This window comes from Gymnoscopelus braueri, assembly GCF_963280865.1.
Source record: "Gymnoscopelus braueri genome assembly, chromosome: 10".
Taxonomy (NCBI): domain Eukaryota; kingdom Metazoa; phylum Chordata; class Actinopteri; order Myctophiformes; family Myctophidae; genus Gymnoscopelus; species Gymnoscopelus braueri.
The window spans coordinates 10,584,522-10,612,264 of record NC_137611.1 but is presented as its reverse complement, the minus strand read 5'-3'; the positions used below and the strand labels follow the sequence as shown (position 1 = coordinate 10,612,264).

The 27,743-nt window shown below is 42.2% G+C and overlaps 2 protein-coding genes across 7 annotated transcripts in view; one reads left to right on the top strand and one right to left on the bottom strand.

The window, feature by feature from the left end:
• The window catches only part of sirt6 (sirtuin 6), a 372,587-nt gene that overhangs the window by 318,879 nt on the left and 25,965 nt on the right, over nucleotides 1-27,743 (top strand). The window lies entirely within an intron of this gene.
• LOC308092962 (transcription factor E2-alpha-like) overlaps nucleotides 3,004-27,743 on the bottom strand; it is a 54,967-nt gene continuing 30,227 nt past the window's right edge. For 2 of the 6 annotated variants that reach the window (XM_080439138.1, XM_080439135.1), the window contains exons 10-21: nucleotides 24,703-24,808; nucleotides 22,556-22,692; nucleotides 19,917-20,064; nucleotides 17,978-18,036; nucleotides 17,499-17,577; nucleotides 15,651-15,727; nucleotides 15,290-15,463; nucleotides 13,984-14,083; nucleotides 13,671-13,830; nucleotides 8,100-8,350; nucleotides 7,393-7,536; nucleotides 3,004-6,956 (exon numbers count right to left, since the gene is read on the bottom strand). In XM_080439138.1, coding sequence (XP_080295264.1) covers nucleotides 7,400-7,536; nucleotides 8,100-8,350; nucleotides 13,671-13,830; nucleotides 13,984-14,083; nucleotides 15,290-15,463; nucleotides 15,651-15,727; nucleotides 17,499-17,577; nucleotides 17,978-18,036; nucleotides 19,917-20,064; nucleotides 22,556-22,692; nucleotides 24,703-24,808 — 1,428 coding nt within the window. In that variant the 3' untranslated portion in view covers nucleotides 3,004-6,956; nucleotides 7,393-7,399. Of the gene's footprint in view, nucleotides 6,957-7,392; nucleotides 7,537-8,099; nucleotides 8,351-11,100; nucleotides 11,352-13,670; nucleotides 13,831-13,983; nucleotides 14,084-15,289; nucleotides 15,464-15,650; nucleotides 15,728-17,498; nucleotides 17,578-17,977; nucleotides 18,037-19,916; nucleotides 20,065-22,555; nucleotides 22,693-24,702; nucleotides 24,809-27,743 lie in introns of all 6 variants that reach the window. The other 4 variants (XM_080439140.1, XM_080439136.1, XM_080439139.1 and 1 more) reach the window with 4 other exon arrangements.

Genomic DNA, 27,743 nt, shown 5'->3' with positions numbered 1-27,743 from the left:
TATTGCACAATACATGCAATGTACAGTATGGAATATATCACCATTCCACAGGAATAATGTACAACACCATACAGTTTGAAAATGTACAGTATGGAATATGTCACCATTCCACAGGAATAATGTACAACATCATAAAGTATACAGTATGGAATATATCAGCCACTCTATAGGGTTAATGTACAACATCATACAGCATACAATGTACAGTATGGAATATATCAGCCATTCTATAGTTAGCAACACCATATACACTACAGTAAACACATCAGGAGAGATAAGATTACACATGCCTCTACTAGTTTATATAGTTGCTTTTCTGTTTACTGAATTAAATTGTCATGTGTAGAATAATAATACTGATAGATCATTTATGTTTGTTAAACGTCTTGTATATCAGTGTAAAAGTTCAGATAGTCTTTTGTTGACATCTATACTAGTGTGACCTCCACACAGCTAGCTGAAGCTAACTAGCAAGCTAGCTGACGTTTACAAGTCAAAAACGCACTCCTGACGTCTCCTTTGGTCTCCCCGCCACAGACAGCATGCTCATATCTTACCAGGACTTGACGATGGACACATACTTCGTGCCGATCAGTTTGCTGATCTGCCCGATCATTTTGTTTGGATAAATATCTGAGGTTTCTCCAGTCTGTAGTACAGATGTCACCGTGACCGGATGTCACTCCTTTAGAAAGAACACCAACTACTTCTTCTCTCAACTGGCGGGTTGCAACACCGCCACCTAGCGTAGCGGAATGTCTCATGATGATCCTTCTCTGTGGGAAGCCCTCTGCCCCTTGTCTCTGCACACAGTCTGCTGTAACAGCAGACTGTGTGCAGAGACAATTAAATAAGATTATATAGATAGACTATATGAAAGCACTTTTCTTTCTGTATCATATTGCTTTATGGAGCATTATTTTTCAACACAATAACTGTCACAAATGTTGTCAAGTATTAGTAAACATTTTTGGAAGCATATATCTATTACTTACTTAAGAAATTACTTGAATAACAACACAGTCGTCAAGTAATCCAGTAAGACAGGATTTACCAGCCCATTATAGGCACTATAGGTTGTGTTAAGACTCTAACACAACTCTAACAGTTAGAGTCGCTATTTGTCGTCCTCTGACTCCTCTGGAAGATACTTGTTATGTGGAATTGTCACATTCCTCAAGTTGACACGGTCCACAGACAATAGTACATGGTGGTCCATAGATTCTACAAGAACAGTAGGAGTGTCTTGCAGTCAGTGGAGCAGTTACAATGAATGATCTTCAAGAAACTGTCTGCAGCAGCATTCATTCTTGACATACTGTGAGTGGGACAAATCGATTATCATGCAGGTTCCACCCCTAGCTCATGGCATCCATATAACCTCTTCTTTTCCCATCCACACCCTGATCTCTGGTACTATATGCTCTATGACAGTGGTTCTCAACCTTGCCGCGACCCCCCAAAAAAATCATATTTGAACTGGGGATCCCTCACAATAATCATATTTGAACTGCAGGGACCCTCCCAAAATACTCATATTTGAACTGGGGATCCCTCACAATAATCATATTTGAACTGCAGGGACCCTCCCAAAATAATCATATTTGAACTGGGGACCCCCCAAAATAATCGTATTTGAAGTGGGGACCCCCCACGCCGACAAGCACTTGGAATTGTAGGAGTTGAGGCATTACATTTAGTTTGACTCAGTTCCACAGATAAATATTGTGAAAATAGGCGTTTTACAAGCTCACAACGCCTCGCGTTGAGAGGCGTTGTGAGCTTGTAGATCAGCTATTTTCACAATTCTTTCACAAGTCTCTATATTATTTGACCAGTTTGTATTGTGTAGTTTGATGATTACTTTTGATGTAGTAATGGTCTTTTTATTTTATTTTATAAAAATGGATAGAATAATCACTAAGAAGATCCATGGGTAGTTGCATCCATAGATGAAACCATCAGACAGGCCCTGAGGATGATTTCAATCAAAGGGATGAAATGATATTCCAAACAACAGATCCGGTACACGACAGGATGATTTCAGACCCCACCCATGTCCTCTATCCACCCAGAGTATCAGCTTCTCCCCTTTAGGCAGAGGCTTCAAAGCCCCCCTGTGCAAGCTGACCCGCTGTTGTCCCCCTGTCCGTCCATCAAAGCCCTAAATGACAAGCTAGCCAGAGCTTGTATTTGAATGTAGGCTATTTTAACTGGACAGACACGTACGTTTTTATGATGATTTCACGTTGATCTGACTAACAGTGTGTGGGTCATTGAGTAGTGTCTGTGCAATGTGTTATACTGCATGCTGTACTGTAACCAATAAGTGAAATACCACAAACAGCAGATCTACAAGCTCAAAACATTGCGATTGTGTTGGGAGCTTGTAGATGGGCTATTTTGTGTATTTTTACACTTCACCATTGTAGTGCAAAGTATAAAATACATACTTATTATTCCTTGATTATTTGATTGAAATTACATGAAACAACGTAACATCTTGAATGTAATTACGAAATATTTTGAGTGTTCATACAATATGAACTCTATAAATGATGTAACTTATTTAAATCAACATGTAGGAAGGATATAGCCTGGTAAACCCTCCCTCCGGAAATCTCATTTGTCATTAATCAAATGGAAATGAGATTTTCCGGAGGGAGGGGCTTTACCAGGCTAAGAAGGATAGGCACAAATAAGCTTTGAGCTTCAGCCTATGCCTTTTTGATCAATCAACATGAACTATTGGATTATAGTGTGGTACGTTTTGTGTAATTGTTGATGTGGATCAAAATAAACTAAACTAATTGATCGTAAAATTCATGGAATTCATTATGTTGTCTCTGTATGTTATCTTATCTTATCCATCCTACCATATCTTATCCTATGTATCCTACCATATCTTATCACATCTATCCTACCATATCTCATCACATCTATCCTACCACAACTCTTTCCCCATCAAGTTGGCCAGCTTCAAAAAGACAGAGGAAAAGGGTACATTTTGTTATTAAAAATGGCACATTTATTGCTACATTACTGTTATATACACGACAGTTCTCAATATCTACTTTATATATAAAAAATAGGAAACTGGAGGCACTTTGAGGACAATATCCTACATGTAGATGCTGTCCCCAAATATAAGTGTGAGACAGTGAGTTTACGTTGTATCTGTTGTCAAGGGGGAAAGAACAGGGCTAAGTTTTGCCAACAACCCCTTGGCAAAATAAAACGCCAGTTTTTGTCAAATAAATTCAATGGATACTGAAGACAATGTTTCTTAGATGCAAAAAAGGAAGAGTAATTTTGCGTCGGTGATCACTGTCTCATTTTCAAGAGCACAATCTCTGGAGGGAAGGGAGGGAGGGGGGGGAGAACATTACAAAAAAAACAGCCAGAGGAAAATAACATTTGGGGCTTAAATCATTGGGGGGAAATTTGTGACCATGAACTGACAGAATGGACAAAATGGAAGGTAAACCAAATACTGTTACATATTAGCATCAGTTTACATTGATAAAATGGTTGGTAAACTAATATACTGTTATATATCAGCATCTGCTTACAATAATAATAATAATAATAATAATAATAATAATAATACTGATGAGGCCATATCACACTGCTGTACATGTATAATAAATGAACATGCCAATCAAAAAGGATGAAATTATATTCCAAACAACAGATCTGGTACACGACAGAGGAGAGGCTTTTTAAGTAGAGTTTCAGCGTCACATTTATGGTCAAAAACATTGCGTCCGTAGATGTCAGGATTCTTTATGAATGGATCTTAACCACTTAAAAAACCTATATATACTTATGTTGACCGGGGTCCCCCAAGGGTCTATACTAGGTCCGCTAGTATTTCCCCCTCTATGCGAATCTCGTTTGCTGAAAATAGCTGATCTTACAAGCTCACAACGCGGATGCGTTGTGAGCTTGTAAGATCAGCTTTTTTCAGCAGAAACGTTCGCCCCCCAGGTAGAATACGGATGCTAGGTTTCCTGTGGTCAATGAATCCAAAGCAATGCCACTACAGCCACTGATGTTAAATCAGTGTGGTCACTGGTCGGTCAGTGAAGTGTTAATTGTTCAGAGATGTGCTGAGACATTGTCAAAAGGTTTCCCATGTAAATCTTTTTTTTTTTTTTTGCTTTTCTTTTTATACATCTGTATTATTATAAAAAAAAGGTTCAACCTATTTATAAATTCCTCAAATGCGGTAACATAACATCCACCATGTAGCAGAGAAGAAGTTATTTTCAGGCACTGGTGAGTAACCATTTATCAAAACTCCCAAAGTCAGGAAAATGACTAAGGCCACCCTTTTTTAGATTCATTTTTCATGATTCATATTTATGTCCTAATGAAACATTTTTTTTTAAGTAATGTTGTAAGATTGTGCAGAACGTATTCACAATAACTCAACAATTTAATTGCGGACTAGACATTTGCAATATGGGGCAGGGGGGGGGATATTAAGTCGTGTCAGGATATTAAGTCTTGAAAACACCAGATTATTCTGATGTTACTGTATGTGGTTGGCGCGTTTTTCTTTCTTTCTGTGTTTCGTGAAACCAACTTATTCAAAATGGCCGATATATAACAAACAATCGTGTGATGTCAGCCAGATAAAGTTGGCATTTTGCAATAATATCTGAGCACCTGGCACAACATGTTCAGGATGAAGAGACACACCTCACTTTGTTCCTGGCATCTAAACTGAGCGTTGCCTTAAAGCCTGACTTATACTCGGTTATACGCCGGCGTCGCGCACCAAAAATAGCATTATATTTATCTGACATTTTCGGTGTGCGACACAGAATGCACAACCAAGCACACGTCAGGCGTTACATTTCAACAATGTAAACAAAAGAAGGGAGAGGAAAAAAAGCATTTCAAAAGTAAAAACTCATACAGCTATCTTACAAAGTAAAAAATAAAAAATAAAAAATAACAATGATAAATCAATCAATTCTACAAAAAGAAGGATCCTTACAAACAAGGTTTTTGCAATTGTTCGAAGAGGAAAACAAACCAAATGCTCTCCAACGCGGAGCGACAACGAAAACAAAGTCACTCGATTGGCAATCGGGTGAAATCCACCACAAGGTGAACAACGATAACGCATTGATGATCCCTTTGAAATCTCAAACTACCATTTTCACCTCACGCTTCCAGCTAAACGCAGTTTTTAACTAAACATACAGACTGTCTTTTCAATAAGTCTTCACCTTGTGTGTGTGTGTGTGTGTGTGTGACCTGGACATGTGTAGGGTCACTGTGCTGTTAAGGAAAAAGTGTCCTCGGTCAGGCCAGGCCAGGACAGGACAGAATGGTGGCATGCTGGCATGACACTGGCTGTGTTGTTTTATTTGGGGGGGGGTTTGGGGGCTGGGGGGGTCAGACGATGCCAGCGGATCACATGTCCATATACGTCCTGGGTTAGGGGGATGAGGCAGAGTGGGATCTGACTCGAAAAACAAACAAGAACAAACAAAAAGACTGGTTTCACGGGCAGTGAGAGTCAAATTCTTTTTTTACGCATCGGTCCAACAACAAGCGGTGTCCGAAAAGGAAGCTTGAGATGACCATGACGCCGACCCGTGTGTGATTCTACGTCATGGCGGATTGCCAGTAGTCACGAGTCTGTCTGTGCTCACGTGTGTGTGTGTGTGTGTATGTCTCTGTGTGTGTGTGTGAGGTGGTGTAATGTATATATATATATATGTATCCCATTCTGGCAGTCTTTTACGTTTTTCCATAGCCGTGGCAGTGACATGAAAAAGATGGCCGAGGGCTCCACCGATTAAAAACAAAAAATACAAAAAAATAACCCCAACAAAGCAGATTTATCCACCACACACCTAAATAAAACGATCGTGGTATCTTTTTAAGCCAACGATGACCAAGATACCAGATAGAGGAATCAATCTTCTAAGCTGTCCAGTTTCTTTAACCACTTAAACCCCATTATAGTTTAGTTGAGCGGAGCCCGCAAGGGGCTCTGTACTAGGTCCTCTAGTATTTCGCTCTACACCGAATCTCTTCACTGAAAATAGTAGATCTACAAGCTCGCAACGCGCCGCGGCGCGTTGTGAGCTTGTAGATCTACTATTTTCGCCAAACATTACACCCCAAGAACAGGGGCGCTGCCAGGGTTCAAGTGGTTTGTAAATAATGCTGCTAGCATGGCCTGGATGTCTCCAAACCTACCTCTGTATTTCAGTCATCATCCTAACGAAAGGAACATTTATAAATCATGGCCACTTTTATCTTACCCAAGCGTTTAGTGCTATACAGTAAGCTTATAAATCAGACACGTACTCAAACATAGGTATCATTCAAAGATAAGATTAATAATAATCTGGTGTCCTCTTTGTTATAATGAAAGTAAGACCTCCTTTTTCAGATGGGAATGCCAAATAACGATCCAAGGACACCAATGCAAATTCTTTTGCTCACATGAGCAATTGATCCAAAAATACTATTTGATCCAAACAAATTTTGCTCCCAACATTGTAAAGCAACTTCTTTTTTTCTTTTTAAACGTCTTACAAAAACATGACCATTTAGACAGAAAGTCGTTTATCTTCCGTTTTCCCACTTCGCCAAAAACCAAGTGTCTCTTCAGAGTCCGAGGTGTTGCTAGGGTCAAGGTCCTCAAACAGAGTTCAAGGTGTTGTTGCTAGGGGGGAAAGGTCCTCAAACAATTGTCATCTGTTGTCAATGTTGTGTGTTTACTATTGTATTCATCATGGTCAGGAATGTGGCCACTGGCTGTGTGTGTGTGTGTGTGTGTGTGTGTGTGTGTGTGTGTGTGTGTGTGTGTGTGTGTGTGTGTGTGTGTGTGTGTGTGTGTGTGCTTCCACGCGTGGACAAACGCGCTGAGATGCATGATAAGAGAATAAGGCCACGTCTTCTAAGGGCTGTACAATCAACAGGAACTGCAAGAGAAAGAGAGAAAGAAACATTACACATCAATTTTCGGCCCGTAACCTCATCAGAAAAAGTAATATAATTGTATTCATTTCACTTTTTTGACCGTACAGGGTTAGGTTCTCCTCGTCTTAGGGGGTGATCCCATCGAGACACATTGGGCCCGATTCACTAAGCGGTTTACACCCATATTTTGAACGTAAAGGAATTTACGCAACTTCCCACGTTAGTAGTCTTCACTAATCTTTATATGTCGGAGAATTTTGCGGGAGGTCCTCTCTTTCTCAAGTCTGCTCGGAGGCTGACTTACATGGAACCAAAGCTTGCGTGTATCATTACAATGCCTTACATTTGACTGACCTAGGTGTTACATATGGCTGACAGGACTGACCTAGGTGTTACATATGGCTGACAGGACTGACCTGGGTGTTACATATGACTGACCTGGGTGTTACATATGGCTGACATTGTGTCCGTCTCCTCCTAGACCAGGGTGACCTCCTCCCAGCTGCATCTGGGGGTCAACGCCAGAAGCTTTCTCCTCCTCTCGTCTCTTTAGACAGGCAGCCTTGGGGTTCAAATTACGCTCTTTTTGAGAGAAAAGAAAAACAGGACATACTGTTTAATATATCATAATGAGAAGGAGAATAAAAAATAAAATTAATAATTGCATCCGTTTCTGTGATTGGAAATTAAATTAAATTAAAAATAAACAGCAATGTGGCAGTTCTGGAAGAAAACAGAACAGGAAAGGAAAACGGAAAAGGAGAGAGAACAGATGGGAAGAGAAAACAAGACAGGAAGGTGAAAACAAGACAGGACAGGAAAGTGGGCAGAAAGGTGGAAAAACTACAAGACTTTTGGCAGAAGAGCAGGAATATACTTCCTCCTCCCCTCCTTCCCTCTCATCCTCATTCCTTCCCTCCGTCTCATTAGCTGTTATGAAATGGCTATGGCGGAAGTAGAGAGGTGACGACAGACATGACCGTCGGTCGGTGGCTTTTAGTTCTTTCAGGGACTCTGCGGTCCCTCTATAGCGACTGGAGCAGGCGAGTGAGGGCTGGGGGCAGCCTGCCTGGTGGCCTGGGATCAGGCTGCCTTGCCTGTCTCCCCTCTGGATGGGACGGACGGACGGATCGTGGCCGACCTACCTCGCACCTGCTGCTCCAGGCCCAGGATGACCTGCACGGCCTGCTGCAGGATGATGAGCTTGGTCTGGGCCTTGTCGCACTGCATGTGGACCTGGACCATCCGGCCCAGCTCCCGGAAGGCCTCGTTAATGTCGCGCACGCGCACCCGCTCCCTAGCATTGTTGGCGTGGCGCCGGCCGCGCTCCCTCTCCTCCTTCTCCTCGACGGTCAGGTTCTCGTCGGTCACCGAGGTCACGCTCATGCTGCAGCTGCTGCAGTGTGTAGAGGTCGGGAGGAAGGGGGGTTCTTGGTTAACACAACCTGAGCTCTAAACCGCGCCGACGTTCCTACAACGTTCCTAAACCCTCAAGCTGCTTTCACTAACAGCCGGAGCCGCTCACTGGCCTTCTGTCTACGGACAATCACTAGTGCCGATAACCACAATTTATGGTCTAGATTATTTTCAAAAATAGCCAATCTACAAGCTCGCAACATGTCGCATTGCAACACGTTCTGAGCTTGTAGATCGGCTATTTTCAAAACAATGTCCGTCTATAATGAATACCCCAAAGTGGGAGGTCAGGGTTAAAGGATTAATCCTTTGACCACCATGTGTCCAAACATAACAAACAGTTCATATCGGGTTTTTTTGCTTGCTTGAAGGACGGAGGATTCCCGTGGTGTGGCGGCGCTGCTTTGCAGGAGAGAGCGTTGGGGTGGAAACTCACGAGGTTCTTTCTCTTGTGTTGGATCTATTGAACGTGAACGGTCACAGTTTTCACGACGCGTCCGTAATATCCTTGGTTTTTCAGAGAAATCAACTGATTTATCTTTTTCTCCACGCGTTCTTGGCAGACCCACCGAGACCAAAACGAGTGGGTCGACATTTTGACTCCTCAAATCATAACGTGCTGATCAGATCAGATGTTTATATACGCACATCGAGGCCGACCGACTAAAATAGGGTCTTTTTTTTCTGTTTCTGGTCATTGAGGTTCCAGGAGTTCAGAGAGGTGGTGGGGGGTGTGAGGACTGTCAGATAGGAGGAGAGGAAGGATGAGGAGGAGGGAGAGAAGAGAGGGAGAGAGGAAGCAACACCCTCTGCCAGGTACAGACACACAGACCATAACAAAGGAAAAGAAGCCAGGAGGAAGGAAGAAGGTTGGTGGCGTCATGTTAAATACATCACACACACAGGAGGATGTATTTATCTGAATATATGAGGAGGAAGAACAGGTCACTGCTGCCATCTGCGAAAAGGAAAACCAGGAAGAAAAGGGGGGGGGGCAGGAATGGGGGGAGTAACGAAGAGATGGAAAAGTGTGTACAGAAAAAGGGAGGCAGCTAAAATAATTATAAAAAATAAAAAAAAGGTAAACATCTGAGAGGCCAGGACATGCAGCAGAGACACTGCAATGAGGAGGTTAATAGTAAAAGTGGCGACAGAGAAGACAGCCCCTTGTTTTTTAATGAAGACCTGTGTCAAGTTTATTGTGGTGGCCAGCCACCAGGCAGAATGTTAAGATAGGGGCAGGTAGACTTTAAGCAGTACTAGATAAGATAATAAAATATGATAAAATCGATAATCCATAATAATAGTAATAATAATAAACTATTAATAAAATGCAGTCTCCTCGCAGTCTCCTCTCCTCATGTAGCTTCAAAGAACATCTAAAAAGATACCGTCAGGCTTAAAGGGATAGTTCACCCAAAAAATGGAGGTGAACTATCCCTTTCCGGGCCTCTACGGTGGTTAGAAGCAGCAGCAAGTAGAAAAGGAGTGGCAAAAACGAAACCAGAAGGTGAATATGAAGAAGGGACAAAAAACATGTGATGTTAATCTAGCAGAGAGAGAGAGATAGAGAGACATGTAAGCATTTGGACGGTGGAGGAGACAGACAGTCCATTGTAAAGACTATGGACAGTGGAGGAGACAGACAGTCCATTGTAAAGACTAGAGCAACACAGGGCACATCAGGACATGATGATGTGTGTGATACCCCAGAGGATGAACCAGAGAATGGGCCACAGACACAGCCTCACTTCTTTGTCCCAGATCTCAAAGATGAAACGACACGGGTATGACACCAGTACAGAACCAGGCCGTTAACGTTATACTCAACCTGGAGCACCAGAACCTTAAAGAACCACAGCCTTTGTCTTTTTTAGCGGTTCGGACATATTTTGTACATAAACATAAAGATATTATTTTCCGTTTACTTTTTTAGATATCAGAGCCATTAAAAACACAACCTAAACTTACCTGAATAACTGAGTTGATGTTGGGTAAACGTCATTGCATGCTTAATAAGTCATGGATGGATGTCCAATTCATGCTCTGTCGTACGATGGTTTCAGTATAAACAGGGCTTTACCCCTCGAACACTAGCGCTGGGCCGAGAATAGGAGATCTACAAGCTCACAACGGCTATTTTCTGCAAATGATATTTAATGTAGAGAACAAAAAACAGGAGGGGGGACTAGTATAGAGCCCTGGGGTTCTCCGGTCAACTACGTATAACAGGCTTTAAGTCTCTTAACCCATTGATACCTGGAACGCTTCTGTGTCACTTTAGATGTCTTTGGCTATTCAAAAATAGCAGATATACAAGCTCATAGCGCGGCACCGAGTGCCGCGCTACGAGCTTGTAGATCTGCTATTTTTGAAAAATCGTGATTTTTTTTTTTTTTCAAAAAACTGTTAGGATTTAGATTTTTTTAAAGAATCGCCTCAGGTCTTAATGGGTTAAACATGTCAGACATGGCGGTATGGTCCTTTAAAGAACGGTTGCATGATTTGTACAACCGGTAGTACTGGTGGTGTGGAAGAAAAACTAAAACAAAAAAAAATGTAAACAAAGAAAAGCAATGTAATGTAACAGAAGCTTTGAGATGCAGGGAGCAGCAAGAAGTGAGACTGTGGATGAGGGCTGTGTATGTGGACACCCTCCTCCTCCTTCCTCCTCCTCCTCCTCCTTCCTCCCTGGACGCCCCCAACAACCAACCAACCAAACCAACTGACCTCGGACTTGCTGCTCCAGGTTGAGTATAACGTTAACGGCCTGGTGCAGTATGAGCAGTTTGGTCTGGGGTTTCTCATTGTTCTGATGGAGCTGGACCATGCGGCCCAGCTCTTTAAACGCCTCGTTGATGTCCCGCACGCGGAGCCGCTCGCGGGCGTTGTTTGTCACCCGCCGCTCTTTCTCCCGCTCCGCCTTCACCTCCACCGGAAGGTCCTCATCGTCCTCCTCGTCCTCCAGCTCGCCGTCCCGACTGGCCCAACAACACCAGCCAAGACCAACAAACAATGTAAATAAAACGGCAAACGATAGGGGGGGGGGGGGGGACAGTGGGTATATGTATGGGTACGGTTCAACCGAAAGTTACTTCGCCTACTGATGGTGGTGTGCAGTGTTGCCAGATTCTGTGAGAGAAACAAGCAACCAGGTCTAGGAAAACCAGCCCAAAAGAAGCGACTATGGGCCACATGTGCACTTATACATCAGCTATTTGAAAATAGCAGATCTACAAGCTCACAACGCGTCGCGATGCGACGCGTTGTGAGCTTGTACATCGGCTATTTTCAAATACAATCTTGCTGGGAAATTATAATAAGCACAGCAGATCTGGCAACCCTGGTGGTGTGTGTGTGCACTGCAGTAGTTATTTAATCAAAATAAGGAGGGTCGCACGCAGAATTAAGGTAGCGGTGGCCTAAAGGTTAGAGGAGCACACTTTGTTGTCAGAAGGTTATACCGGTTCGATTCCCCGGACCGGCAGGATGGACCTGCTCAGTGACCAACATTATCAGACTGTGGTTGTACTGGTCAGCTCCCAGGTTTTAGTGTGAGTGTGAGTGTGAGTGTGAGTGTGAGTGTGTGTGTGTGTGTGTGTGTGTGTAGGGCATTGTTGAAATTGAGCACTTGTGGTCAGCTACTACCCCTGGATGAATAAAGAACTTAATGTTTTCCTCCTCCATAATATGATGAACCAAAAAAATGTACTTTTAATTGTGAGTACGACCCTCCTTGTTTGGATGTAATTAACAGTTTATTTGGACAAGGCACCAGAGTGGTCAGAGCGAGGTGGTATTAGTCAAGCGTGATTTTTTTCTCCAAATATGATTAATAAACGTATATATATATATATAAAATAAAATAATATGGTCTGGCACACTGCCCCCAATTCTTCGATCAATTCATCAAAATGTCAATATATGCAATAAACAAGTAATGTTGGTATTGTTGTTGATAATGGAATACCTGGCTCACTAACTAAAATCAAACTGAATTTCAATGCTTTATAAATGTGCATGACGATCGCTTGCTTACCTCAGCCAGCTGTCAACGGGACTAAACGATTCCTTCATTGTTAGGTCATAGCTACTGTTTGGGATATTTACGTTTTCCCCTGTTTATTACTCTGTGGAGGCAACCAACCTGCGCTTTGAGACGGGTGGTTCTTCTTCCCCTCCACGTAATGCATTAAACACCTCCTAGTGGTGTATTATCCCGTACGTACATACAGCATGTTTCAGAAGTTTGATGTTGGATGAAGGCTACATTTTCTTAAAGTACTTGCAGACGACTACTCCAGGAGCAGCCTAATTGACATAGTTAATTTACAATGATGTCAATTTAATTAGATTAGATCCAGGGCTCACCCAGTGATTCAATGTTATGATTCCATATTATCAGTTTATTCTTAACTACTAAAAAAGGATAATACAAGGGGTGTGATCTTTTTGTTTTCTTTTTGCATTACGCTTCTACAAGCTGTGTGGTTAACGTGATTGCTTTGCTTTGCTTTGCTTAAAAAAAGGGGGGGAGAAAAGTCTCTCTTGACAACAAAAACAAAACCAAACACGGTGCTGATGATGTGTGGTGGTGTTATAAATCTGAGCAACACAACCATTGGCCCACATTTGATCTGGAAAGCTACCAACATCATAAATGTCCAAGGACATAAAAATAATTATGGACTATGCAAGCAACTCTTCTAGCGCAAAAAACAATAAAAAAGCCTTTATTGGCTAGTTCATCAAGGAACTATTAACCACTTAAACGCCTATATACTTTGTTATATGAGGAATAGCGAAAACAGCCAATCTACAAGCTCATAATGTGAACTTCTTTGCCTATTGACATGCCCAAAAGAGGGATGCCAGATTGAAAGTGGCTAAAAAACAAAATGTTTTTGGCCACAGACTGGCCTTCTGTGGAGCTAATGGTCCACTATTAACTAGCCAGTTAACAAATACTTTTTTTTATCCATCTTATACATGAAGAAGTTGCCTTGGATCTTGGTTTTGTTTCTGATATATTCTAGCAAATAAATATTACATCCAACTCTTATCCTTTCATTCAAGTGTCCCCTTGCGCTGGTCTTAAGGCAGTTCCCATAATAAATGCAGAAATGTTATGTTGAATAATTTTGTGCGGTGTAATCAGTAGAATATTCCTTACACACGTATGCGACTCCACTGTGTGGAACTACATGGGCAGCGTGGTGCGGAATGTGCAGTAGCTAAAGTAGGACTAAGTTTGTGTGTGTGTGTGTGTGTGTGTGTGTGAGGGGAAGTGCTTCAGACACCTTGTTCGAATGCGCTTCATGTCCTTTTTCTCGTCATCCGACTTGTCGGCGATGGACGAGTTCTCGTCGTCGTCCTTGTCCTCCCGCTTGATATCGCCAGCGCTCGACCTGGACAGGCTGCCAGACAGGCCTGCAAGGACACCGAGAACCAAGCCACTCGCTGTCAAAGAGCGAGAGACGGACACCACCGGCGAATTAAAACCAAGCTGCTTTAAGACCATCTATGGAGGTGGAAATAAAGAAGCTAGCTGCCCCATGCCCCTTTATTAATTACCCAGAAGGCATTAGGGCAGTCGTCCCGCCCTATACTCACCAGTGAAGCCTTCAGGCTGGCCAGACGGAGTGCTGTGGTGACCATGCAGAAGTCCGCCACCAGAGGGCAGACCAGCGGAGTCCTCATGGAGGCTGGAAACCTACACACAACACAGGTTCAAAAGAGATTGCATCATCTTCTGGGTTTTAAAAAAAAAAGAAAAGAAAAATACTTTTACCAGGACAATAACACAGGAAGTTCCCCCTTTACTAATTTTTTTGTCAGGCCAACTAAAGTCCCAATTTGCGTTTTGTAAAACATCGTTAAAGGACCCCCTCCCCCCCCCCACACACACATCTATACTAGAGCTCTACTGTTTCCTACACAATTATCACAATATGTCAAATTATGATCAACCAAGTCTATGAACCAGTTGAAGAAATCGCAGATTGAAGCTTTAACCTTTAAGCTGCGATGTGTTGTTAGCTTTTAGATCAGCTTTTTTCCGGTGTGTGACACCTAAGTGTCGGTGCGTAGCATAAACTATTCTTTTAAGAATACGCTATTCTTTAAAGAAAGCCAAGAGTTAGCCAAGACAAAGACATGCTGGCCTCTACAGAATCCAAATGACTGATATCAGCGCCGATATCCATGAGGACCAAAGCACAGGAAGCACTTAATAACTACAACCACTGCACTGGTTTTTAGAGTGGGGTTCAGGGACCCTCAGGTTTCTTTAGGTGGGGGGGGTCCAAATGGGGGGAGGACCATTTACAAGTCTGTAACTCTGGAGGAGCGTACAAATGGAACCACATGGACCCGTGTTATGGGAGGTCCTTGAAATGAAAACGTTTTAGAGCAAGGGGTCTTCAACAGGGGGTCCGGGACCCCTAGGGGGTCTTTGTGTGATGGGTTTTTATTTTTACATTAACCATTTGAATCCTAGCATCCCTATTCTGAGGGGAACATTAGCCGAAAATAGCCGATCTACAAGCACACAACGCCTTGCAGCACGAGGCATTGTGAGCTTGTAGATCGGCTATTTTCGGCAAAGAGGTTTTGGGGTAGAGGGGAAAAAAGAGCAGACCAAGTACAGAGCCAACGGTCAAGTTTACAAAGTATTGAGGGTTTAAGTGGTTAAATATCTGAAAACACACATTTAACATGAATACAATATGTAGTGGTGGGGGTCCCTGCTTCATCTCTCTCTCAGCTAAGGGGTCCTTGGCCTAAAAAAACGTTGAAGACCCCTGTTTTGGAGAACCACTGAACTAATGTACTCCCCCCCCCCCCACAAAGACATGACCCTCCATTCAATTCAAACGATGGATGTGCTTCCTGGTTTTGTTGTGTGGTTGAGGCTCACCAGTCCGGGCAGGCGGCTCGCCAGCCCCAGCCCCGCTGCGGCGCTGAAACCTGGTGGCATTCCTAAGCCAGACGACAGCAGGCTGTGCATTTCAGCCAGAGCCGGGCCTCCCTGTGCGCCGGCGTGACGCTGGAGAACATGGATGGCTTCCTCCAGACGATCCTCCATTTTGTTCTGCACGTTTTTGGAACACAAACACAAAAATGCAAAATGGAGAAAAAAGAACGTTGTCATGGGAGAGATAAGAGAAAATTAAGGCATGTTCTTCTTCTTTACGACTGAAAACCCTAGCCAGCTCTGTTTAAGCTGTCATTTATTAGTTGTTGTGTGGGTGTTTTTTTTACAATGAGACTGGACTCACCAGGGCCTGAATTCCTGGCTCAAAGTTGGGTGAAGGGGTGGCCTGGCCAGAGGACCGGGTCCACTGGGAGGCAGAACCTGGAGGATGACAGGAAACGCACAGTTTCAGCCTGACAGACAACTGGCTTCAGCAATAGATTTGACCTAGCCTTGACGACCATGCAATTCAATTCAATTCAATTTATTGGCATGAGAAATCATACGTTTACATTGCCAAAGCAAGTGTCAAAATATAATAAAAACAGTTGAAGGGGGTACAGCATTGTGTAAACAGAGCTATGTCACATTGAAACGTTTTATACATGTTATATGTACAGGGTATGCACTATGAAGTCTTCTTATGCAACGGTTAAAATGTAATTTAGATAGCATGTTACTTAGACATATGCCAGGTTCATTTGTTTACCTGGCATCCTATAGTTTCTATAGTTTCAATGTACAGATTGTTATTTTCTAATATTATATTGTTTAGACTGATGCTAGGTTCTTGGTTTACCTGTGAACAGAGGCACTACACTGTCTCTCTGCATTTGATATACAGTATGTGTTTACCTTGCTTACTGTAAGTCGCTCTGGATAAAGAGCGTCTGATAAATGGCTACAGTCTAAATTGTAATTTGGTTCAGCCTGACAACTGGCTTCAGCAAATAGATTTGTCTTTACCAGACCCACTGAAAGAGAGCAGTGTACGATATGCTTTGATCTCCCCGTCCCCGCGACACGATCTTGTGGGTCGTGTGCCACAACTCTGCCACATCAACAGCCATTATGAGGATTCAATGTTTGGAAAACTATACATTAAAGTGTTTGGAACTATTGGTCGGCAAGATGGCCAAGCGTTGCTTCTGCACTCTTGTTGTGTTTGTCCTTATCTCTGACTTCACCGAAATATACATTCCGAGAATCAACTGTAATAATTCAATAATAATGATTGAATTATAAAATATAAATTTATCTTACAAATCTATGGGAGAGTCGTAACTCTCTCTCTCTCAATAGCTCTGGGCTTCACCGATGTGACCCAAAATGATCTGGAAATGAAATATCTCGCCGCGCTTTTCACTGCATCATTTTGCTACTTTGTGATGCGTAAAAAAAAGAGAATAAAATGGTTGTTTAAATGTGTATGTGAATTGGCCCGGTCAGCTCTATTGCTTTGAGAATTAAGTCTTCAGATTGCCGGGTGGACTTCTTTGGAAGGCACGTCGTCGAGGTATTTAATACCGCTGTGCTGCAGTGTAGATCAGTGTAAAAATGTCTGAGTAAATAAATAATGTACAGCAATCAATCCGCTAGCTTCAACTAATTTAAGTTCCCCTTTTGGCCCAACAGATGGAGCTACATCATTGTGAACGGTTTGGCTTTGGTCATGAAGGAACGTGATATGTTTAGAAGATTTCTATCATTCCCCAGCACACTGGCTGAAGAAACCTTGTATCTCCACATTGAATCATTTTGATGTTTATTTTCATAAATGAATGTTGTATATCTTGTATTTGTCAGTCGCGCACAAGCAGCCGATCTACAAGCTCACGTCGTGATGCGACGCATTGTAGAGTTTGTAGATCGGCTCAGCAATTTTCCCCATGGCCAAAATCAGGACACCAGGTTGAAAGTGGTTAAGTGGAATTTATAAATATTGAACCAATGAAAAGTATTAACAAGCTTGTGACTAAATAATAATATCTACATCGGATCCTTTTTGGACGGAACACACTACGTTCTTTCATTTCCTGAAACCTGTAACAGGTTTTGGACATACATGGTTTCCACCTGACGAGTGACAGAATGACACGACCTGCCAAGTGACACCGAGGCGAGGCGTCACTTAGACGGTGTCCCTGCTCACCTGATATAGCCTGGGGGGAGCCGGCGGGAGTGGACGGAGATGGAGGGAAGGTGGAGCTGTTGGGGTCTGAGGGGTAGATCTGCACGTAAACACACAAACAAACAAACAAACACGTCAGACTTTTTCCTCTTCCTTCATACAGCCTTTTTTAGCGTTTCTCCCAGTGGTGGAAAAGCTACTCACATTTGTTACTTACGTAAAAGTATCAATACTGCAATGTAGTAATAGTATGTTACAAGTAAAAGTCTGGAATTCAAAATTTACTTGAGTATAAGTACAAAAGTATTGGTTTCAAAATGTGCTTAAAGTACCAAAAGTGGAAAGTACTCATTATGCAGAATGTCCCATTTCACAAGTTTTCAAATGTATAAAAGGTAGACTAATCTACCACTGGTTTCTCCTAATAAAGTAGATTTTATGTATCTGTGTATTTGGTGTATATATGTGCTTGGAAGAGAGACGTTATGAACGTTGCTTACAGAGGCCAGTGCTTTTCCAATCTCATCACCCGAGCTTCCAGGAGCTGATCCCCGATTGGCTAGTGGACGGGGTGGAAAAGATACAGACAGAGTTAAATTAGAACCTGTGTTCCATTGCCACTTCTTCTGTGTGAGGTTACTGATACAATGAATAGAATAATAAATCAGAATATGAACTAAGGCAATTATCAAATCGCAGAGGCAACAATAAATAGGCTACAAAATGCACTTTCAACCCACTAAACCGCATATTACAGATCTAAAAGCTCTCAACATGTCGTGGCGCGACGCGTCGTGAGCTTGTAAATGTGTCATTTTCCAGCGAATGTTGGTCACAGGATAGGGATGCTAGGGTTCATGTGGTTACGTAAATATTTGGCCCATGAATCAAGCACAATATTAATTTGAACCTTACATGCGTTTGTGTATGTTTAGTCCCCTGTCTAGAAGTCACACCGTAAAAGTCACAGTCATACTGTTACCTACAGTCATAGCAACAAAACAGAGGAAGTACTGCTGTCTGTCTGTCTGTCTGTCTGTCTGTCTGTCTGTTGTCATTGCTGTTACTGTGTGCTCTGTGTGTGCTGTTCCAAGTTTTGTTGTGGAACAAGTACAGTGCAGTGGAAAAGAATCCCCCCCCTATGGGACAATAAAGTCTAATGTCTGTGTAATACCATTTTCTTAATGTTCCAAGAAGCTTTTTGGCTTCCAGTCATCTCCGTACGGTATGCAAATCAACTTGCAGAGACTTGAAACTTGCTTTGACACAAAGTAATCTAACACAGTGAACTTTACATCACCTTTATTGCGGTCAAGGTTACGTTATTGTTGTGTTATAATTGCAGGTGATAAGACATGGATTGATTTGAAAAGTCTAGCCAAAGAAGAATAGTCCCTGGAGAAAAGCTTGTTTTAGGAATTAAGTCCATGACTTCATCACGATGGTGATGTGAATAGTGGTAATAAAGTGGGCTTAACCACCTAGAAGTTTGAGCTACAATATTAAGAAAATCTGATTATTTATTATATTCGAAAAAAAAAAATTAAACAAAACTGTGTATGCTTTGGAAAATCGTCAGTAATAATGCAAAGTATTCATGACTAAAACCAGTATGGCCATTTAAATATCAATTTACCGTACGTACATAGACAGAATCTGATGCAGTCATACTGTAAACAATCTAATGCTGTGGTAGCTATAGTGTAAACAGTAAACAGAATTGAAGCGTGACTTCACCGCTATAAACAGTACTTCATTGTACGATGAGTCGTGAAAATAGCCCATCTGAACGCTATGATCTACAAGCTCAATCTCACAACATGAGCTTGTAGGTCGGAGAGATGCCAAGTTCAAAGTGGTTAAAAAAACCACAATCAACTTAGCTATCACAATATTTGGTGTAAAGGATTACAGTTACCCAAATGGTTCAGCCCTATAGGTACACAGCAAAATCCTCAGTGGTAATTCATTCGTAACTCTGAGAGTGTACAAAGGTAACCAAATGGACCCGGAAGGGTCCATTTGGTTACATTTGTACACTCCCAGAGTTAAATTAACACTGCAGATTTGACTGTGTAGTGGAAAAGCCTAGTGGAAAACGCTTAGTTTTTAACCGATGATGGTGTCAGTTAGCCTGGAATCCAGGCGGATTCGCTTACGTTCGTCTTTTTCTCACTTCGTTACTCAGTCTGGCCAGGGTCCTATTTGACTCGTATTTCAATGACTCGAGTTTTACATTGGACAACACTGGTTCTGCCCCCCCCCCCCCCCCCACAGACCAATCAGAAGCCGCGGATTGTTTTCTCCCGTTTGTGCACGGAGATAGGAGGACTGTGAAGCGAAGTGAGTAAAAAAAAAAACGCAGAACGTAGCAATCAGTCTGGATCCAAGGCTAGGTGTCAGTGCCATTGATGGGTGGTGTATGAGGTGTTTTTTTACCCATGGTGTCGGTGCCATTGATGGGGGGAGTGTGGTGGGGGACACCGTAGCCGGCGGAGCCAGAGTGGAAGCCGGAGGGATGGGTCCCGTTCACCTCACTGGCGTGCAGGGGGTAGTTCTGGGGGGAGAGGGGCAGCGGCTGCCTCTTCTATAGGAGAAGAAAAGATACATCCAAGTAAGTACTACTGTTATGTAGTTAAAGCTGCACTGTGTAGCTTTCCTCTTCAAACCCGTGATTTGAACCCTGGTTTCCTGCGCGAGTGCTGACATTTTTACCATTGAGCTAAGAGAGACACAATTCGTGTCAGATCCTGTGTCTAGGTGAGACATGACCTTTGACATGATCTAAAGGCGGCTTTCCATATACATGGACTTACCTAGCCCCACCCCACACCGCCCACCACAGCGACGGTTTCCACTACAATGAAGTGGGTAGAGTGGTGTGTAAGTGGTACTAAACTGGTGCCTAAAAAGTACCCAGTCTTGGGTAGGTCTGAGCTGGGCTAAGCGGGGCTAAAGCTGTGATAAAGCTGATTGGTCGGCTCACAGCTGTGTCTGTCCACTCAGGTGTCTGTAAAATGTAAACACTACGGTAGCAGTGTTGCCATGTCCACTTATTATAAGCAACATTGGGCTTATTTTTCTGTAAAGTTGCTTGTAAATATTGGTAGTACTTTTACTCCACTACAATTATCTGAAAACGTATTAGTTACTAGTTACTAGTTACTTTTCAGATATAAATGATTACATTATAAAACATACATTAAGCCCTATTTTATACCTAGGCTATTTGAAAATAGCCGATCTACAAGCTCACAACGCATCGCATCATTGTAGATCTGCTATTTTCAAACATTTTAGTACTTACTTTTGGTACCTTAAGTACATTTTGATACCAATAGTTTTTGTACTTTTACTCAAGTAATTCCAGACTTTCACTTGTAGAGTGCTTCTACATTGCAGTATTGATACTTTTACTTAAGTAAAACATTTGAGTACTTTTTCCACCACTGCTTGTTTCTAAAATGTAGTTGATTATTTGGGGCTTGTTTCATATGTTGTTGAAACCAGTGGTTCTTAAACATTTTCATGTCAAGGACCCCCAAATTAATATGTATTTGTCAACATTATATATGTATATATTTTTTTTAAATAGCAGATGCACACACTCACAATGCGTCGCATCGCTACGCGTTGTGAGTTTGTAGATCTGCTATTTTCAAATAGCCGTAGATAGTCGCTTCTTTTGGGATTGTTTTCATAGACCTGATTGCTTATTTTTTTCTGCTAAACCTGGCAACAATGAATGTGCGACGATACACGCTAATAATGTTTTTTATATAAGTGATGGCAACGTGTTTAAACACCACACAGGTCTTCTCAACAATAGCGAAGATTAAAGTCAGGGTGAACATGGCCAAATAATAACTTAAGAGCCAAACTAGCTCTGAGGAAGCACGCTAGCATTTAGGCTAACCCTGTAGCCTGAGGCTAAGTTGGTGTGTTAAAGAAAGGGGCGTTGATTTCCTTCGGGAGGGGAGGGGAGGGTGGGGATTTTGCGAGTGGGGACTTTTGTGCAATGGAAACGCAAGACATTTTGAAGCGGTGCGGTGCGGTTCTGGACTGTACTGGACAGTGTCGTGCTTATGCTGTGATGGAAAAGCGGCTTAAATGTCTCAATAGAAGAGCAGGGAGACTAAATACAACCACCCCAATTGTATCTGTGTTATATTGTATTAACATACTCTACCATACAGCTTGGACCAAATTACATTTTACGGTATACATAAAAAAAAAAGTTACATAGTGCTTTAACCCATTTTGGGCGGGAACCCCTATTTGTAACTATACCTTTCAGGACGTGAACCCCTTTTGGGGTTCCTGTTGCTATGTACAGTATATAGAAACATACATTTGTTTTTCAGAAAACTTAAGGTCAGGCGTTTTTAGAATCGGCCTCAGGTCTAAATGGGTTAACTGAAATCAAAATCAAAACTAAGTTTAAAAAAAGACAAAAAAAGAAAAGAAAACGAAATACGACCAAACTAAATTGAATGTTACATAGTTTTCTTTTCTCCACCATCATATCTGACGTCATGCATTCTTCCAGTCTACCTTTATCGGCTTCTACAAATCAAAGCTTTCCTCATGAATGCCTGAAAAACCCAAACTAAGACTAACTCAAACGAAAATTAGTTAATTAGTTAGTTAATTAAAACGAGTTCATTATTTAACACTAAAACTACTTATGGACTCGTAAACGAACTCAAACTAAACTGAAATCAAACACCAAACTGAAAGAAATGTAATAAAAAACTAAAACGAATTAATTATTTCAAAACTACAATACTTCTGGATACAACCAGGGGGGTTTCCAACCATTAACCCATTAAGACCTGGAACGCATCTGTGTCACTTTTAGATTTCTTTAGGCTATTCAAAAATAGCAGATATACAAGCTCATAGCGCGGCACCGAGTGCCGCACTGAGCTTGTAGATCTGCTATTTTTTCAAAAAACTGTTAGGATTTAGAAATCATTTTTAAGAATCATCTCAGGTCTTAATGGGTTAAAAAAAAAAAAAACACACAATGAAGCCCTGCACCAGTCCAAGTATAGAAGCGCCATGGGTCTTCTCACCATTCTGTCCTGGGGGTTGATGGCAGTGAAGGGACCCGCTTGTCCCAGGTGGGGGGAGTTGCCCAGCATGGCGGAGTATCCAGGCTGCACCATCGACCCGCCGGACGCCCACGGATCAGGGGAGGGGTGAAGACCTTCTGTCAGGGGGCCATCCCAGGGAGGAGGAGGAGGAGGAGGAGGAGGAGGAGGAGGAGGAGGAGGAGGCAAGGGGAGGTGGGGAAGGGAAGGGGGGTGAGGAGGAGGTGTAGGGTGAGAGGAGGGATAACCAGCCACGGGAGATGAAAGACAATGAAAGCCACATATGAGACGTGTCACATTATTGTGACAACTTCATTGAAGCGTGATGGCTGCCGTTCAGCAGCGATGGCGCTGCGGGGCGGACGCTTGCGCCAGCTTGAGGCGGAGGAGAAAAAAAAAAAAGTGCCCCAGCGGTGTCTCTCTCTCTCTCCGTTGACTTACGCATACGCTTAAAAAAGATGCTGATCGACCAAAAAACTAAATATGATGCACCAAACAGGCGTCCATATTTTTTGGGGGGCATATTAAGTTATCAAGCAATTTCAAAAGCTTTTATAGTTTTACAGCGCTTACAAAGCGGCGGATTGTGAGCTTGCAGATCGGCTACGTTCGTGCGTCACCATCATACAGCAAAGTATAAAATAGGGCTTAAGTGGTTTTAAGACGCAAAATCCCCAAACTAAATATGATCCATTATATCAGTGGTTCTCAAAGTGGATTTCAAGGACTCTTTGGGTTCCTTTAGGGGGGTCTAAATTGACCCTTACAAGTATGTAACTCAGACAGTATACAAATGGAACCAAATGGACCCGCATTTGTACACTGTCTGAGTTAAGGGGAGACCTTGAAATGTAAAAGTTTGAGAACCATTGCATTATATGACATTTCCACGTCTTTATTACAGAGAGTATAAAGGGCTTTATCCAAATGTCATGAGACAATCTGTATATCACCACACAGCAGACTATTCCTTCCATAATTTCAATATATGCATACATATTATTGTAGTGGTTCTCAAAAGCGAGGTCAAGGGACCCTCAGGGTTACTTGAGGTGGGTTCCAAAAGCACCCTTACAGGTCTGTAACTCTGAGGGTGTACAAATGGAACCAAAATGGACTCGTAAGCAAATGGACCCTCCTTACGGTTCCATTTGTACACTCTCACGAGTTATGGTTGGTCTTTTGAAATTAAAAACGTTTGAGAACGATTCCCGGAAACGGTTCCAAAATGTGATGGACCCGATTCCGGGTTCCTCAATGTTGGATCCGGTCGATCCCCAAACCACCCCTAATCATCTGTTGATCCCAAATACTAAACATGGATGGATAGGGTCTGGAACATAGACATATAAAAGGTAGACGACTCTGGGGCGTCTGTATCTGCGGGCGCCATTTTTGGGAAGGCAAACCGCCTATCAAAGTGACTACTGGCCAATCACAGCGCATCTTTTCCCGAGACTTGGCAGAATCTAGTTGTATAAAAATATAACGGGATATTCTTTATACAACTAGATTCTGACAAGTCCCCGGAAAAGAGGCGCTGTGATTGGCCAGTAGTTACTTTGCGTGGCAGCTTGCGTGCCTTCCCCAATATGGCGGCCGCGGACCAGTGGTGGAAAGTAACTAAGTACATTTACTTAAGTACTGTACTTAAGTACAATTTTGAGGTATTTGTACTTTACTTGAGTATTTCCAATTTCCAATACTTTTACTTCTACTCCACTACATCTCAGAGGCAAATATTGTACTTTTACTCCACTACAATTACTTGGAAACTTTAGTTACTAGTTACTTTTCAGATATAAATTATGATATTACAAAACATACATTAACCACTTTAGCCCTATTTTATACAGAGGCTACAACGCGTCGCTTTGCGACGCGTTGTGAGCTTGTAGATCGGCTATTTTCAAACATTTTTGTACTTTTACTTTTGGTACTTTAAGTACATTTTGATGCCAATACTTCTGTACTTTTACTCAAGTAAATTTAGAATTCCGGACTTTTACTTGTAACAGAGTACTTCTGCAGTGCAGTATTGATACTTTTACTTAAGTAAAACATTTGAGTACTTTTTCCACCACTGAATCTAGGTTTCTATATCTATGGTCTGGAAGGTGCTCTCTCACCTGGCATGTAGAAGGGCGCTGGGTAGACACCTCCTGCCTTGGAGGCGGGGTACCCGGCGGCACCGTCTCTGTTGTTGAAGTCCTCTCCTGTGGCCGACGCGTACACCTGCACCACACACACACAACAAGAGACAGGAAGAGAGTTATTGGCATGAAGAAAAATAAGATCTCAGTCACAACTGAACTGAAAAAAATCACACCCAGTGTGAAGAGAGTGGTGCCTTTCATGAGTTCATTTCATTAGTTGCTTTTTACAGACTTTGATGACTTCAAAGTATTTTTACTCATTTTAAGTACTTTAAAATGTTTTTACAGATTTGTACGTGTTTTTACTCATTTTAACATCTTTTAAGTATTTACTCATTTTAAGTATTTTTACTCATTTAAAGTATTTTTACTCAGTTTAGGAACTTTAAAGTATCTTTACTAATATTTAAGTATTTTTACTCACTTTAAGTATTTTTACTCACTTTAAGTATTTTTACTCAAAGGCGTGTGTGTGTGTGTGTGTGTGTGTGTGTGTGTGTGTGTGTGTGTGTGTGTGTGTGTGTGTGTGTGTGTGTGTGTGTGTGTGTGTGTGTGTGTGTGTGTGTGTGTGTGTGTGTGTGTGTGTGTGTGTGTGTGTGTGTAATTAGTGTAACTGGTTGCATCTTTGTGTTGCAATCAGCCGCAGCTGTTGAGGCTGTGCTCAAACATACAGAGGCCGTGCTCATACACACGGACACACAGACACACAGACGGACACCAGGACAAAGTCAAGCGTAGAGTGGTTGGCACCACTCAAAAACATGCGATTTGTGAAACATCGTGAAAGGACCCCCCCCCCACACACACACACACACACACACTAGCACTGTGTTTCATAAACAATTAGCACAATATGTAGAATGATGGTGTTTTGGTAGCCTGGGATTCCAGCCTGCTTGCTACGTTCAGCGGGTTTTGTTTCTCACTTCGCATCACAGTCTGGAAAAGCCTGCTATCTCCGGGTGAAAACAGCCCGCGGCTTCTGATTGGTCTGTAGGGGGGGGGGGGGGGGACCAGTGTTGTCCAATGTAAAACTCGAGTCACTTCCTGACTTGCCTACGTATGCAAATACGAGTCAAATAGGACCCTGGCCAGACTGAGTAGCTAAAGTGAGAAAAAGACGAACGTGGCGAATCAGGCTGGATTCCAGGCTAGTGTTTTGGTAGCCATACAGCCAAAAAGTTGAAGAAATTGCAGATTGATGCTAAGGTGCTAGTTTGCCCACTTCAAATACTCTTTAATCTTAAAGTAACGAATAACCCGAATATAGGCTGCCTACGAGCTTGCGTCACGTCTCGCTGCGACCTGTTGAAGCTCTTAGATACAGTATGGCCTATTTTCGGTGCATGGCATGCTTCCATAGAAAACATGCTGACTTCTATGGCATCCAAATGACTGAAATCAGTGGCCCTGACACTGACCACTAGCACTAGGTTCTTAATAAGCCATGTTTATGCTGCAGCACCCATTGCGTTCCTAGATGAAAGTCATCAACGTATGAAAAGTGCTGAGGAGGACGGCGGTGTGGTGGTAAAACAGCTTCTCTTTACGTCGTGTACGTACCCTAATGACAATCTATACTTTTCAGATTTAAAAGCTTAAAGATTTAAATCTGAAGGATTTATTAAAAACGTAGCAGAAAAGTGGACGATTCCGCGTTAAGTCGGGGTTTTTTTAGGTTGAAGACGCGTGAGGCCTGCTGTGTCCTTGTTGTGACTGAGGTTGCAATTTTTTTCAGCAACATTTTAAAAAGGATAAACACATTATCGTGCAGAAACCTCTTATCTTCATATTCTAACTTTTTGTGGGTTTTTTTCTGTAAATCAATGTCCTACTACTTGATCATACAGTGTCACACAAAAGCGTCAAAATCAGGAGATCCATTTCAGCTTGTAGATCTGCTGCTTTTGCCATTTTTGAATTGGAATCCTGAAAATTAAACAGTTATTTATTCATAATACTCGCTCAATGTCTCCTTTTCTCCCATGGGGGCGAGACATCTCGCTCGGATTATTCAAATAACCGGGGTTACGTTCGTAACCTATAGTTTTGGACATACGAGGTTTCCTCACCCGACGGAGACGACGTTGTTCACGTTTTTCGACCAGGAGGACTACTTATACAGTACATCAGGCCAAACAGCAGTTTATTTGTTGTGGTTGTTGGGTTGGGCTTTTCTGTGCCGTTTCAGACCTCCATGCCAAAACCCATTCTACTGTCTGCAGCCGTTGCAGCGACATCCTCCGTGTAACACTGCTCCTCTTGTTGTTTATTCTTGGCCTGGTGCACATTTTTACCGTCTGATTTTTTTTTTTTACTGCTTAACCCATTCAATCCGGGAACGCATTTAGATTTGAGCTATAACAATTATTTTTATACTTTGGGCTATTCAAAAACAGCAGATCTACAAGCTCGTAGCACGGCACCGAGTGCCGCGCTACGAGCTTGTAGATCTGCTATTTTTGAAATATCTTGAACATTTTGTGCAAATCTTTGAATACATATATGTTTTGAAACAATTTTTTTTTAACTCAAATCTTTGCTTCTGGGGGTACCTGGAACAACATATTTTGATGGGGAGCGGCGGCCAAAAACGTATAATTTTGGGGGTCCTTGACAGGAAAAAGTTTGAGCACCACTGATAAACAATAGTTTTTCAAAACATTGTTAGGATTTAGAAGACACTTGTCAAATGTTTGACAAAATGACAAATGTTCGCTTTAGAAAATATATAATCAAAGATTTTCACGATTTTTCAAAAATAGCAGATCTACAGTACAAGGTGCTATGAGCTTGTATGTCTGCTATTTTTTGAATAGCCAAAGAAATCTGAAAGTGACACAGATGCTTCCCCGGTCTGAATGGGTTAATTCAATAAACAGCCTTCCAACAGCTAGCGCAGCACAGCCTCGCCAAGCTATTGGATGTGCTGCTGTCAGGGCTTTTATTGGGCTCCACTTACTGTCTCCTAGTGTGGCTTTTACATATTAGCCTCTCAGACACAGACGGGTGGG